The sequence below is a fragment of the Cibotium barometz genome, chromosome 20 (assembly GCF_041138505.1).
Source record: "Cibotium barometz isolate CiBa-2024 chromosome 20, ASM4113850v1, whole genome shotgun sequence".
Lineage (NCBI taxonomy): Eukaryota > Viridiplantae > Streptophyta > Polypodiopsida > Cyatheales > Cibotiaceae > Cibotium > Cibotium barometz.
In genome coordinates, this window is record NC_141065.1 from 20,066,629 (window position 1) to 20,081,833 (window position 15,205).

The 15,205-nt window shown below is 46.8% G+C and overlaps 1 protein-coding gene across 3 annotated transcripts in view; it reads right to left on the reverse strand.

The window, feature by feature from the left end:
* Positions 1 to 585: 585 nt before the first annotated feature.
* The window catches only part of LOC147627645 (uncharacterized), a 154,450-nt gene continuing 139,830 nt past the window's right edge, over positions 586 to 15,205 (reverse strand). For all 3 annotated transcript variants that reach the window (XM_086814564.1, XM_086814563.1, XM_086814565.1), the window contains one exon: positions 586 to 1,526. In XM_086814564.1, coding sequence (XP_086670690.1) covers positions 1,208 to 1,526 — 319 coding nt within the window. In that variant the 3' untranslated portion in view covers positions 586 to 1,207. The remainder of the gene's footprint in view (positions 1,527 to 15,205) is intronic.

Genomic DNA, 15,205 nt, shown 5'->3' on the forward strand with positions numbered 1-15,205 from the left:
ATCATCCCTGCTTGTGCCTTTATGCCAATGGCCAAATGTGTCAAGCTTCAAGAGAAAGAACCTGATCCAACTTTGTTGTGTGTTTTCTACATGCTCGTGTGAAACCCTTGCTGATCAGAGTCAACGATATCACCAAGCAATTCATGAATTGATGCGCTTCTTGATATTGTCAAGAAAACACCTCAAATTATTTCTCCATGGCAGATCAATGAAACTGCTCTCTTTTTCTTAAGTAACGACGTGTTCATTTTCTAGCGTTGGTTTCTCTGAAGTGATAGATTGAGAAAAACTTATGTGAGTTATTTCATCATTGTGCCCAAGTTTGCTTGCATTTCCAGATTCCCATTGACAGCAACATTCTTACTTTAAAAGCATCGCAATCAGCATTGTGCAGGCTGCAACCCCTACCAAGGCTTACAAACTCAATTTTGGCACTGGACAATGCACATGACTCAGTAGAGCCATCTGTGATTCGCATAATACCTTGAATTTTGCACATCCCTACTTACAGCCCATGACATGCATGCGTCTCCACCCACCTTCGAACAGCACAGCCCTGCAACCCTCTTCCCCTCTCTTTTCTCCTTTTCTTCTCTTTTCTCTTCTTGTCCTTCCACTCCTTTGAAAACCTGCAAGAAAAATGTCTAACCAACTTCTTGACATTCTCAGTTTCTCTATTTTCCATAAAAAAGGAGTAAAAATTGTTGCCACCAATGGGTGCATAGCCCAGCGGTGAGGGCTTCTGACTTGGGGAGGGGAGGTCCTGAGTTCAAATCCCTGCAGGGCCCCCTTGGTATTGTGGCCACACAAGTTGCATCACCTTCGGGCGGGGAGACCAAGTCGCCTCCGGGCAGGTACCAACAAAACTTGCAACTACAGAAGGGGTGCAACAGGGCACAGGTGGGATTCAGCCCATTGCATGTCTGGTGAACGCACACATGGTGCTGAGTTTGCGTCCGGCTAAAGGTAGGGCTTTGTACATATAACATGTGAAGTTTATTTTAGATTGTTGTTGCCTCCTCTTCCAAGTAAAAAGGTTAAATATTGACAACCTAGTTTGCTAAATTACAAGAACAAGAAAAAAAAAAAGCAAACATAAAAGCCAGTCGAAAAGCCCATAAATTTTCCTGGAGCTTGAGACTTTCTCTGTACTTCTCAAAGGCGTACTGAGTTCTGACCAAAAAAAGTGAGCAGTATGTGACCAGTATTACCATACCTGTGATGCCGTGATCTCCACAAAGAAGTCAGGTTCCCTACATTTCCAAAGCATTTGACCAAGTTGGTACAGTTCCTCAGCTCTATCCATTTCTTTGATAGCAGCAGGAGGTGGCTTTCTTGATCTAACTAAGTGGTCTAGGAACATCACATTTCCCCTCCACTGCATGCAATGTTCTTGTGAGCCTGTATTCTTCTCGGCTACCCTATGTTCCAACATAAATGCAGCAATCACTTCCTCATTTTTCATGTCTTCCTCAAATGCCTCCAAATCTTGTCCCTCAGATTCCTTCCTTTGTCCCTCATCATAACTGCATTTTTGTAACAAATCAGGAGGTGCTATACATGAAAGCATGGAAACAAAAGCTAAAATATACATGTAAAATGCTAAGACGAGATAGAGAATTTTATTGTGATGCATTTAAAAGACCTGACTGACAAACAGTTACAAGATGTGCAAAAGGTTGAAGTGGCCAATAAAAGGCATTTGAGACAAAAAAATAGCCACAAAAGATAGGTTGAGAGCACAAGGCTTGTAAAACTAACGTCTGAACCATAGATCAGGCCAAGGTGGTTAGGTACAGTACGTGCTCACTATACACACATAAAGTACTGACAAGATAAGGTACGTTAAGTACGATAGTAATAAGTACTGACAAGATAAGGTACATTAAGTACGATAGTGTCAAGTATAATAATAAAAGATGGGATATTGAAAACAATCATGTACACATAATGTGTGCATGTGGTATGGGAAAGCATATGGGATGCATGGATGAGGAATAGGAGGTCTAAGACAAACAAGAACTTCAAAATTTATATAGAAGCTTGTGCATTTTGACCGCCCTATAGAATGTTCATACTGTACGTGTGCAGTACGCAACGTACCATACAAGAAATACTGCATGGATCACAAGGCTGAAGAGTACGAGTATGCAATGCCACTATGGATCACCCTTGTGTGAAGAGATCCTATGCACTTAAGTAAGCTGGATTCGGCCATGGCAATAAAAGACCAAAAGTATGCAGACCTGTTCATGATTAGAAGCTGTGAAGCAAACTAGTACAAATGAAAAAACCTGACTTTTAAAAATCGTATAATCATGCAAACTAGGACTTTATGAACATCAATCAGCCTGTACCACTTGTTAACCGCTTTGAAAAGCCGCAATCTGATGGTTAGAAGAGGTCAAGTGGACAGGTTTGGCTGATCACTAGGGTACTGGAACACCTGCCCCCTTTTCTCTTTGAATGTCACTGTCAATTAGTCCTTCCTCCATACAAGTTTAAAAAGGTATCAGGACTTGGAATCCAAGCTTGTAAAGACCCTTGGATGTTAGAGTTGGATCCACACCCTGGATGCCCCTCGTAAAGTGTGGGATACCTCTTTGGTGTGGCGAAACTGGAATTCCCGTTGGTGCCCAAAACGGACTTCCCAGTGGTGTGGCCAAAGCAGAATTCCGGATAGTGCCCAAAGTCGTATTCCCAATGATGGCCAAGTGGAATACCTCTAGATGGCCACCAAAGTGTGGACATCCCCACATGCAGATGACTGGTGGCAATGGATACTTCTGATTGTCCCACTAACCAAAGCATCAACATTAAATAAACTCATCACATCGGCCACACGGAATGGTTGCATTCCCAGGATTAGGAGATACCCTAATCCAAAAGGTCACGGATCCCTTGTAAATAAATAGGCCAATCTGGATACTTTCCAAGGCTGTTGGTTGTAACTGTTTATTGATTGTTGATTGTAATGATATTTCTTCTTGTGACCTTTGTGTACTCACGATGCAAAGTGAGTACACATTCATAAGGAGATGTTTGGGTGTAACTGGCTATTGATCATAGTTGCATTCCGTACTCGTACTCATCCATTCAGTACTTTCAATACGTACCGTACCGGTACCATGCTTTCCGTACCCGTACTTCAAAAAAAAAAAGTTTAGAGTGACTAGTCCCTAATAACTACTAGTGAATACATGGTATGTAGGTTGATGACTATTGGTGTTTCTACTAGGATTTCAAATTCAACAAAACTTCATGTTGTATGCTCACAGCTCATCTCACATTTATAGAGCATAGATGTTTCAATTTCAATTATTTTTTGTGCAATTTTGTGTACCAGTGTTGCTAAATTTTGTGTACCAGTATTTACTTTAGTAGTGACCATTGACTAGTCACATATTCAGCTTGTAGCTGCTAGCGCAGCCAGCCTTGTACTTTCATGATTTATGATCAAACATGTATGATGTCATATTTTTTTGTGATGGCTAGATGACTATTGGTGTTTCTACTAGGATTTCAGATTCAGTAGGACTTCATGTTGTATGCTCACAGCTCATCTCACATTTATAGAGCATAGATGTTTCAATTTCAATTATTTTTTGTGCAATTTTGTGTACCAGTGTTGCTAAATTATGAATGGTTTATAATATATATATTTTTATTATATATACATTATTTTAAAAAAGTAAATGTACTTAAAGTACTTATCCTGATGCGTACTTTACGTACTCGTACGCATATCGTACCGTACTGCACCGTACCTTAAGTACGCAACCACTATGCTATTGACTGTTGATTGTAATGATACTTCTACTTGTGACCTTTGTGTACTCACGACGCAGAGTGAACACACATTCATAAGGAGATGTATGGGTGTTCTTGGTGCACATATTTAGATTAAAGTTGTGTTTCTTTGGTTTGCTATGTGCGACTAGTGAAGAGAGGTAGAGCAGCCATGCGTCTTCCTAGCCTCTATGTCGACTCCTGATGTTGACTCCTGAGGGTATACTGCCCTAGTACAGAACCCCTTTCCTTGTGACACAATCAGTGTTCCAACTTAGTGTACATGGACAAACAAGCCTGCTAAAAGTATGCTCGGTGGGATGCTCTGAGTATCTGGAGTCGTAAGTACTGTAGTCTATTATGCTAGTCCAGCCCTTGCGTGCCCAACACTCGTTCTTGTGGAAGTCCGGCCAAAAACTCTCACTCTATCCAGTAGTAGAAGGTGCATTTGTTTTGTTTCTCCTTGTGTACCCCTTCCATCCCTACCCATCGCAAATGGTCAGTTTAGTGCCGCTAAAACTTTGGCACACTCAGTGGGATGCTCTGAGTATCTGGAGTCGTAAGTACTGTAGTCTATTATGCTAGTCCAGCCCTTGCGTGCCCAACACTCATTCTTGTGGAAGTCCGGCCAAAAACTCTCACTCTATCCAGTAGTAGAAGGTGCATTTGTTTTGTTCCTCCTTGTGTACCCCTTCCATCCTTACCCATCGCAAATGGTCAGTTTAGTGCCGCTAACCTAGGAAATGCCAATCCAAGAAACAGTCAAGGAGTTGCAGAGTTGCTCAGACGATATGGAGCTCCATAGCTCAGCTTTTAGGCAAATTGAGGAGAAGTAGTATCTACATCACTTGGGGCTCTATTGCTTGGCTCCTAGAGCTGCACACTTCACAATATTCCTCGGTCACATTTCACTCCGTCCTTGGGAAGATTTGATACCACCTCGGAGATTATTGCCAACATCACTCTGGCAGACATGGAGGGTGAGATGCACCAAGGTGATCAAGGGCACCCAGATTTATGACACTCACTGCATTTGTACCATTTGGGAGGTATTATTCATACCCTTATGGCCACTTGGGCCCGTATACAATGACCTTCTAGGTTAGCCCAAGCAAAACCCATTCTCTTCATGAGGGAGTGGGATCATGGGATCTTCTTCTCTTCGACTTCCACTAGACTCTCTTGGCACAATTATGGAAACGTATCAAATGAATTAAACAAATGCACAATCGAGAGACCCAAGAAGCGATTAAACCAAATGAAGCTAATGTGATATTCTTCCATTGCAAAAGGGATTCTTTTTAGTAGTTTAAGGACATTTTCACACCGATGTGCATATGGGGTAACTCACACACATACTCTCCCTCCTCTAGTCTTCAAACCCATTTACAACTCATAAAACACGCACCTCACCCCTCTACACATAACCCAGGTCATATGAATTTACCATATTGGTGATAAACATGCAAAGAAATACATAACCGATCTATATATGTGTAGCCTGAATACAATTGCAACCTAAGTACAAATGATGACCAAAGTTAAAACCATATGTGCATAAGAAGCACCCTACCCACCAAGTTCCGGTCATGCACCTCATAACTGCATGCCTTGGCTCCTAACCTAATGCACCAACGGCGGCTCTTACCCCCTGCCCACTTGGCTCCTAGAACTTACTCACGCACTACCTGCAAGTGCATGCACTCGAGAGGTAAATGCCGATGTTGAGCGGTTTTCATGAAGCAAAGGTGTCCTTGTTCACATGGTGAGGCATAGGATAGGAAAGATAAAGAAACTGAGTTAAGGAAAGGAGAAAGAAAGGATACCACACTTTGAGAGAGAGAAGAGGAAGAAGAAGAAGATATATTATTCAATGCAGCTTTCCACCAAGCAAGAGATTTTGACATATGCCAAAGGCGATTTGCATGATCCTCTGGTAAGAGCAACCTATAAGCCTTTCCACAGACAAATTGGCAATAAGGTAGAGGAGGATATTCGGAAGCTGCCTATCAAAACACCAATCTTGAAGTCTCTCTGTTTCCTCAAGCATTGGGACTAGCTAAAAGGGATGCCCTGTCGCTGCTCTAATTCCACTCCAAGTCTGACTTGATAATTGTGCATCTGTTCCACTTTGTTCCCATGCCTGGAATTCCTTTCCCTCAACTATGGTCTCCTGCTGAGAATGATCATGCATGATGGAGCACGAAGTCGGAAGGCAATGCCGCCAACATCCAGTCACATGCGCCTCGATACGTGGGGTGAGAGCCAAACCCAACTGTGCTCCTGGTCCTCCCTGTCTATCTATGGAGTCAAATATCTCATCAATGTATAGCCCAAAGAGAGTAGGAGATAGGGGGACATCCCTATTTCACTCCGATAGTGCTGTGTATGACATTTGAGTCACCCCCCGGACCTGTACTCTGCCCCAGTGACGGACTCGTACTGTGTGAGGATCCCCCAAAGCATATCTGCTGGTATTCCCATATATTGCAGTCTCCTCATCAATTTGACCCATGGGATGGTGTCAAAAGCCTTGCGGAAATCCACAAAGCAACAGTATATGTCATGCCCATGAGCACTCCCCTCCTCAATGATGCCCCATAATGTGAAATTATGATCCAGTGTGGAGTGTCCTCTCTGAAAACCTGCGAGCCCAGGTGCTCTGAGTCTCTGCTCTTCGGTCCATCTGCTGAGCTCATGCTCCAAGATTGATCCATAAATCTTGGCCAATGTGTGACCAATCATATTAGTCCTGTGGTTGCCTAGGTCCATGGGGGCACCCTACCTTCAGAATGGGCACAATGGTATTCGAGGACCAACTGTCACGAAAACCTTCACATATTGCCCTATTAAATATATGAACCAACAGTGGAGCCAACACATCCTTGGCATGGGAGAAATGCTCGGCAAGCAGCCCATCATGATCCTATGCTCCCCCATTCTGCATCCTGTCAATGGCATCTCTAACCATACTCAAGTAGGAGGAGGAATGGGGGGGGCAAGGCTCAGGTGGGTGAGGGAGAGGTGGATGTCCAGGGACGTGGTAAAGGGGGGCGACATAGGTATGCCAAGTGTCGGACAAGGTAATCTGGGTTGGTGTGCGATGATTTTGGAAGAGCCTCTAGGCCTCCTTGCAGTCCCGTCCCAAAAACATCTGGTTAATCCTCGCATAGGGCCCTGTTAAACATATGAACCAGAAGTGGAGCCAATACATCTCTCCAATGTGAGAAGTGCTTGGCAATCAGCCCATCATGATCTTGTGCTCTCCCATTTTGCATCCTGTCAATAGCATCTCTCACCATGCGAGAAAGAAAAAAGAAAGAAAGTTGTATTAACGTCTTCAAAAGGCCAAAATGACCTATGAGACCAAAAGGTTACATCATATCCATGAGGTACATCATCCTGGGTACAAAATAGTAATAAAGAAAGATAACAAAAATCTAGAACTATAAAATCTGATCTAGGTACATAAGCAGAGAGCTCTCATATCACCCTAATACATCCCTCATGGGCCATTGTGACATGGTGCTCAAGGTGGTAAAACTGAGCTGGCGCGAGAAGGTCCTACGATGATGGGAGATGATGGCCCGGATCCTCCTCTGGTGGCATGGCCGTGTGCAAGGGCCATGGGGTCTAGGGCGTCGAGCTTTGCATAACTCAGTGGCTCTGTCGAGTGTCACACCTCTTGGCCAAGCTCCTGCACTAGCCTGTGGTCTAGGTATGATGGGTGGATCGGCCCTCAGAGTGCTGGTATGAAAGAAGTCGGTGAGAGCTCTCTGTGCTGGTCCTCGAGCAAGTACAACTGATCTGGATCTCACTAAGGCCTCCCTGTGTCTACGGAGCTTTAGAAGAAAAAGTCCCAAGCATCTCTAATCCGATCCTGGACAGTGGTCCGAACCTAGCTCAAAAGAGGCAGTGGAACCTCCCCGGGATCTCATAGTATACAAGGCATCGGCATATGTAATGATCCTCTGTCTCGGGCTTTGTGTGACACAGCTGGCATATCCTGTCCTCTGGTGCAGCCGCCCTAGGCCCGTATCTGGCAGTCTCCACTCTCAGCTGGTGGGACGAGGTGCGGATCTGGCCGATCGCACGTCTCACTCCAGAGGATAGGTGTGTGTCCATGTAGCTTGGGCAGACAATGAACCCGTCCTCGGTTAGGCATAGGAGGTGATCTCTGTAGAAGGCCATCTTTGTCCCCAATGGACGACTAGGTGAACTCCATGTCCTCTGAGTATCCAGTCTGACAAGGTCCTTCCTGATAACCTTGTTCCGCTCTGTGCGGCTGAGAGCAAACGACGGGGCCTCTATGCTGTACTAGAACCGGGGGAGTGCCTCCATCTGCATACTGTGCATGCCAAACCAAGTGCCTACCTGTGCATACCAGCACTCTCTATCTCCCTCAAGTGTCAACTGTCTCGAGGACTCTAGGGCTAGCCGGGGGTATCTATCAAGTGGAAGCTCCCATAGCCTGTGCAAATATGTTACTGTCTGGAATAGAGCCTCGGTCACTATCGGTGCAGCCCCCATCTCTGCCCGCACAATCTCATGTGGCACTGATGGCTTACTCCTAATCATGCGTGAGATCATCGCCACTAGGGGCCTCTCCATTAGCTTCCATCCGTCATATACCTCCTCTGTATCTGTCTTGGCCAGCTCTCTTCTCTATCTCCTCCTGTGGTATAAGCTAGGACCCCAAATGGGGGCACCATACAGTAGTGCACGTGTAACTAGAGTATCAAATAGCCAAAGCTTTGTCCTCGTCTCTTGAAACTGTATATGTGAGCATTGCCTGTCTAGCGAGCCAAGGGCTGCATATCCCCTCATCAATCTAGCTTCGGCCGCCTTCCGCATCGAGAACTGAGGTCCAACAAAAGTGATCCCAAGGTAACATACTCCACAGGCTCTCAACAAAAGTGATCCCAAGGTATACATATGAGGTAACATACTCCACAGGCTCTCCACTATATGTAAATTATAGTACTGGCTCCATGTCCGAAGAGGTAGGAGGTGAAGGAGTTGGATCTAGGCCATCTAGCCAGGCCATTATAAATGGCTAGCCTATGAGCCCCGCCGAGGGCTAAGAGATACTCTCCATAGTTTGTGCGGCTGCTGTATCTTGTGATGTCCGCTCCAGATCGGTACCCACCGTGTCAATCTCCTAATGGGATCATTTGTCTCAAAGAAGGGTACTTGTGCACTTGCGGTGCGGGCATTGAAGTCTCCAGCTAGGAGGATGTCCCCTAGACTGGAAAACTTCATAATGTCATCATAAAGGGGCAGGTACGGGGACTCTCCATGGGTGGCATATTTAGAATTGGAGGGTGCAAAGTAACACACTACAAGGTAGATGTCTCGGGCCCTCTCTGTCTAGATCCTCACCCAAAAAAACTGTGTGGCCTCATCCCGTCCGACCACCTGTATCACATGTTGAAGCTCCTCCCTGTATAGTAAAGCCACCCCTCCCGACCCCCGGGTACTCCCTACTGTGCATGGGTGTGGGCAGTGAACAGACTCCCATCTGTATCCTCCCACCTCTGGAAGCTGACTCCCCTAGCACTGATGTCTCTGTGTATAAGACCAAGTCTCTCCCTCTAAATGTCTCCTCGAACAGACTTGCATCTGTCCTCAAGGCACCATTGCAGTTCCAAACCGCAATCTCTAGCTTGGTCTCATAGGTCTCGCATCGTCATTGGGCACGTCGCTCCGTGATGATCACCCTCCCACCTCTGTACTCTGCCAAATTCCCTGCCTTCCGTGCATCCAAGATGCGTGGCATGCACTCCCTCTTGTATGCCACCTGTGCTACTGTGAGAGTGTCTTCGAGGTAAGTCTTTTCTCCTTTTAGTGCACGCCTTTTGGTAAGGAATGCTTGCCTCACCTCCAACCCCGCAAACTTGAGGATGAGTGCACGTTCCTTGGTCCCTCCATGCCTCAACGAAGGGGATATCAACGATTTCCAGCTTTCTGCATAGTGCTATGGCGTCCTCTTTCGGCGAGGCTCCTTCCTTCCATCCCACCACTCTCACATTCAATGCCCTAATCTTCCTTCTTTTCTCCTCTTCGAGTGTGTCATTGATGATGTTTGGGGATGATGGTGGGTTCCGTTGCTTCTTGGCAACCTCAATCCAGCTGCCCGCTTCTTCCACTTGTTTTTGTGTCTTCTTAATCACCTCGGCCCATGTGGTTGCCTCGTTTGCCTTCTTCTCCTCTTGTTCTAGGAGGATCTTCTTTTGCCTTGTTCTCCGAGAGAGAGAAAGAAAGAAAGAAAGAAAGATATATTAAGCGTCTACTAAAGACCCAATAGGCCTATGAGACCAAAGTGGTACAATAATGTCCATGGCATATCTCATCATGGAATGGAAAATAAAACAGAATGAAAACATAAATATAGCTATCTCACTGGGGTGATACAAAACTGTCTATGGAAACCTGAGAACATAAAAACATGGGAGCAACATCACCTCCGAGTAGATGGTATACCACTCCCCAAAATGTCAAGCATGGGGTTGACGAGTATGGCCGAGAGGTCTCCCTCAGCTATGTCACGTGGAAAGGTAGCTCGATGGTGGTGGAGCATGTCCTGGATCTGGAGCTGATGAGGTGATTGTGGCTGACAGGGTGGTCGAGGGCGTCGGGCACGCTGGAGTGCAGAGGCTCAGTCCGAGGTAACTCTTCTCGGGTGAGGAGCAGCTTGTGGAGGGTCCACAAGATCCACTATGTCGATTTCCTCCACCTCCTGGGTCAGGAAGAAACTGGTGACGGTTGGCTGTTGAGGGAGGGGGCGGGGTGGCTAGGGCCTGTGTCTCAAGAAGGTGTCCCTGTGTCTGCGGAGCTCAAGCAGGAAGAGGCCCAACTAACGCTGGTCCTGCAAGTCAATGATCCTGGAGAGTGTACCGAATCCCTCACGAAATAGATAGTGAAACCTCCCGCGGATCTCATAGTATACTGGGCAGCGGCATATGTAATGCTCCTCTGTCTCAACCTCTGTGTGGCATAGTTGGCACATCCTCTCCTCTCTGGGTGTTCGTATGAGCTTCCCGGCTCCGAAGATGCGCTCAGCTCTACCTATCTCCACTCTGAGACGGTGGGAAGAAACCCGTATCTGGCCAATCGCAATCCGCATGGCATGGGACATGTGAACACTCAAGTAGCCCGGCTGCTAGATGAATCCATCCTCAGTGAGTGTGAGGAAGTGGTCTCTGTAAAAGTGCATCTTCGTGGGGTCGAATGAGGTGCTTCTTCTCCCCAGTGTCTTCTTGCCCATGGTGTGGTTTAAAAGCCTTGGTGTGCTAACATCAGGTTTGGTGTATTGGTTGGTTGCTTTGTGGGTGTGCCAGCTTTGGGGGGGTTGTGCTAATAGTGGGGTTGTTTGATGTTGTAGGAGAGGTTGAGGTTGGTTCAGTATGGCCAGTGCGCGGGGTGGGTTGGTGAGATGATGTTGGTGTGGAAGATGTCTCTCTCTATTCTTCCCTCTTACTACCTCTACTTTGTCTCTTGCTTTGTCTCTTACTCTCACAAGCTAGCACTCTCACTCACTCTCAATGGGGTAAAGGAGGTTGATTTTTAAGAAGGAAATGGATTAGTCAAAGAAGAAGAGGGTGGTGATGGTTGGTTGCCATGCTAGGTGTTGATGCATGCAAGGATGGGGTAAAAGGTGGGGTTTTTGGGACCCAGACATAAGGGTTTTCCTTGTAGAAGCCTTGAGTTTCTAGTTTCTTCCGACAATCGGGCTCAATTTGTAGGTAAAACACTTTCGCTTTTGAGGCTCGTGCCTAGCATAATTCTTCTCATAGGTTGGCTTCTGGCTAAATGGTGGTGGCTACTAGGTCTTTGATTAGACATCATACTTTCCTTGGCTAGCCAAGATACTCTTGGGTTTTTACTCATTCTTAGTGACCTCTCTAAAGGGTTGTTGACGTTAACCTTTGGGGGGTGGTCTTCATCGAAAAAAAGGGGAGTCCAAATTGTACTGAAGGGGGTCCATGCAGAGCCCGCATAGTGAGAACCAAGTGGAAACCATACTCCAGAGTGCCCCTCAAGTAGTAGCTGTTTGGAGGACTCCCGGGCAAGCCTCGGGTACCTGTGGGGATCCATGTGACTGATGCGATGAAGGTACGTGGTTGTCTGGAAGAGTGCCTCCACTACTACCTGGATAATTTGGTGTGGGACTGATGCTTTGTTGCGGATCATACAGGAGAACATCATGACCTGCGGCCTCTCAACTTGCTCCCAATCCTCATCGGATAAATCTGGCCCCCAGAAAGCTGCTCCATACATCAAGGGTGGTGTGACGAGGGTGTCAAAAAGCCAACCCTTCGTCCTGGGCTCCTGGAAATGTGCCTGGAAGCACTGGCGCTCAAGTAAGCTCAAGGCTGCATATCCCCGCGTCACTCTGGCATGTGCTGCGGGAAGCATGGTAAAGCATGGGCCACTAAAAGTGACACCAAGGTAGACATAGGATGAGACAATCTCCATAGGATCCCCTCAATATGTGAAGCTCAATCTGGATGTGACGGGGGCGGGAGGTATTGAAGACCATTACCTTGGTTTTACCAAGGTTAACAGAGAGGTCCCGCTGAGTGCAAAAGTCATGTAAGGTATTCAACTGTCTATGAAGCCCTTCGGCTGAGTCTGAGAGGAGGATGATGTCATTTGCATAAAGTAGTATGGGGATCAATATGCCTGCCAGTGTGGGACCAGCCCCGCCTAATCCATCAATGAAGCTCGAGATCTTGTCAATGTAGAGGCCGAAAAGAGTGGGTGATAGAGGGCGGCCCTGTTTCACCCCAATGGTGCTGGGAATCTCCTGTGATGTACCTCCTGGGGCTCTCACTCATCCGGTGACGGACTCATAGAGGGCGATGATGCTCCAAACCATGTGAGATGGGACTCTGATCTCTTGTAGACGGTGTAAGAGGCGGGCTCGGGGTACAGTATCAAAAGCTTTGTGGAAATCCACAAAGCAACAGTAAATCCTCTGGTGTCGTGATCTACCCTCCTCGATGATGGCACGGAGGGTGAAGATGTGGTCAAGGGTAGAGTAGCTCCTCCGAAAGCCAGCTTGTCCTAAGGCTCTGCATCCCTAGCTCTCTGCAAATGAACTGAGCTCCGCCTCTAGCACTGATCCATAGAGCTTGCCAATGTGTGGCCAATCATGATCGTCCTGTAGTTATTAGGATCAAGTGGATCTCCGGCTTTGAGGATGGGGGTGATGGTGTTGGTGGACCAAGAGGGTGGAAATCCTTCACAAAGGGCTCTATTGAACATGTAGGCTAGTAGGGGCACTAGGGTATCATGGGCATGCCAGATGTACTCGGCAATGAGTCCCTCCTGATCTTGGGCTCGCTCATTGCATAGTCTACGAATGGCCTTGAGGACCATGCCCTTTGTGAAGAAGGTGGAGGTGGTGGGGCGGGGTTCTGGTGGTGGGGGTAGGGGTGGTTGATGGGGGATATGATAGCGGGAGCGTGCATAGGAGTGCCATGTGTCTGGGCAGGTGATAGGTGTGGGAGGGCGATGTTCTCGGAGTTTCCTCCATGGCTCTTTGCAGTTTGGCCCTTAGAAAAGTCGGTATAACTCATCCTCTTTCCGAGCATAGAACTCCCGTTTCTTGCGTCGGGTGAGCCGTTGAGAAATCCGTTGCGCTTGGCGCTTCGTGATTTGCCCAATCCGTACCTCATGCTTAAGACGAGAGCGTGTGGCCCGACATTCGTCATCATACCAATAGTTCTGGGGCATGGAACCGCAAGGTGGCTTGGTGGTAGACCGCAAGGTGGCTTGGTGGTAGACCGCCACGTGCATATGAAAGAAGCTGTGTCGGATGTGTGGAGTATGGTGGTGAGTTGTGTTGTGAGGGTGGATAGGGGGATAGTAGGTTCCACATCCTGGAGTTGGAGGTAGATGTGGTTGGAGTAAACAAGGTCAAGCTCATGATCAAACAGGACCTGAGTGTAATGTGAGATGGGGGGAGGTGGTGGAGGGACGGGTGGTGTGCAGGTAAGAGTGAAACAGAGGTAGGCATGGTCAGCTTCAAAAGGGGGTGGCGGAATGGAGAAGTCAGGGATAAGGTGTGCCAAAGCTGGAGATCCCATAAGGTAGTCCACAGTGCTAGGGATAAGGTGTGCCAAAGCCGGAGATCCCATAAGGTAGTCCACAGTGCTAGTACCTCCTAAGCGGGGAAAGGAGGTGAGGGCGCCGGAGGAGGGCCATCGGGACATCCCGTTATAGATAACGAGACCATGTGCAGCTCCCAGCTCTAAGAAATATCTCCTGGACACTGTGACCTCCTCACGGTCCTTTGATGATCGCTGCAGCCCTGTGTGAGTGATGTCCAGCTCCTGTAGTTTGATAGGGTCGTCTAGATCGAGTAGTGGGACCTGCTGACTTCCCGTCCTGGCGTTGAAATCCCCGAGTAGGAGGACTTCCCCCAGCTATGAGAACTCCATGATATCCTCATATAATGGTAAGTAGGGTGACTGGCCATGCTGTGCGGTGTAAGGGGAGTGGCGTGGTGCAAAATAACACACAGCAATGTGGATGACTCTGTCGCTGCTAAGCTGTAGCCGCACCCAAAGATATCGTGTATCCTCGTCCTTCCAGACGATGCTGAGAATCTATATGAAAATAATTACAAAAATGTTAGCATAAACTCTCTTTTAACTTAAAAAAAATATTTATGAATTTTCTAATCATAAAACAAGCTTGAATGAATTAGTCCTCATTTTAATTAGAATAAAAATGCTTAATCTTTATCTCTAGCTTGTTAAGCCTAGTGTTTTGGTTAAGAAAATGAGATTAATACTAAGATCCATCCTTCCAAGAAGGATTAATCCTTAAAGGTGAGTATTCTTACAAAAAGAGAGATTTACTAATAAAAAATGTTATATTTAAGCATAAAGGATTAGCATTAATCCATTTAAACAATATGAATCACTAAAAGCTTGGTTTTAAGAAAAAACCATTGATTAAAATGCTTCCCAATCATTAGAGAGGTTGGGAAGAAGATTACCATTGAAAAAGATAGAAAAATACCATTGATTTAGGCTTACCCCCTGACTCCCACTCATACCCGGCTATGTGTGGTAAGCCCCTCTCAGGGCTCTGATGAGTCTCTGTAAAAAAAAATGACGTCCCTGCCTGTGAGAATCTTGCTCAAGCCTCTTGGATTCGACCACAGCATGCCATTGCAGTTCCATACTTGCAACCCCAGGTGTTTGGTCTCATAGATCCTGCGTCCCTATTTGGGACGGCCCTCACTGATAATGACTCTACCATCCCTGTAGATAGCCTACTTGCCTGCTCTGCGAGCCTCATGAATAGTCACCATCGCCTCACGCCGGTGTGCCACCTGTGCTGGAGTGAGATCATCTCCTATGTACACCTGTGTGCCCTTGAGGGCAGCCCGCCTGTCTAA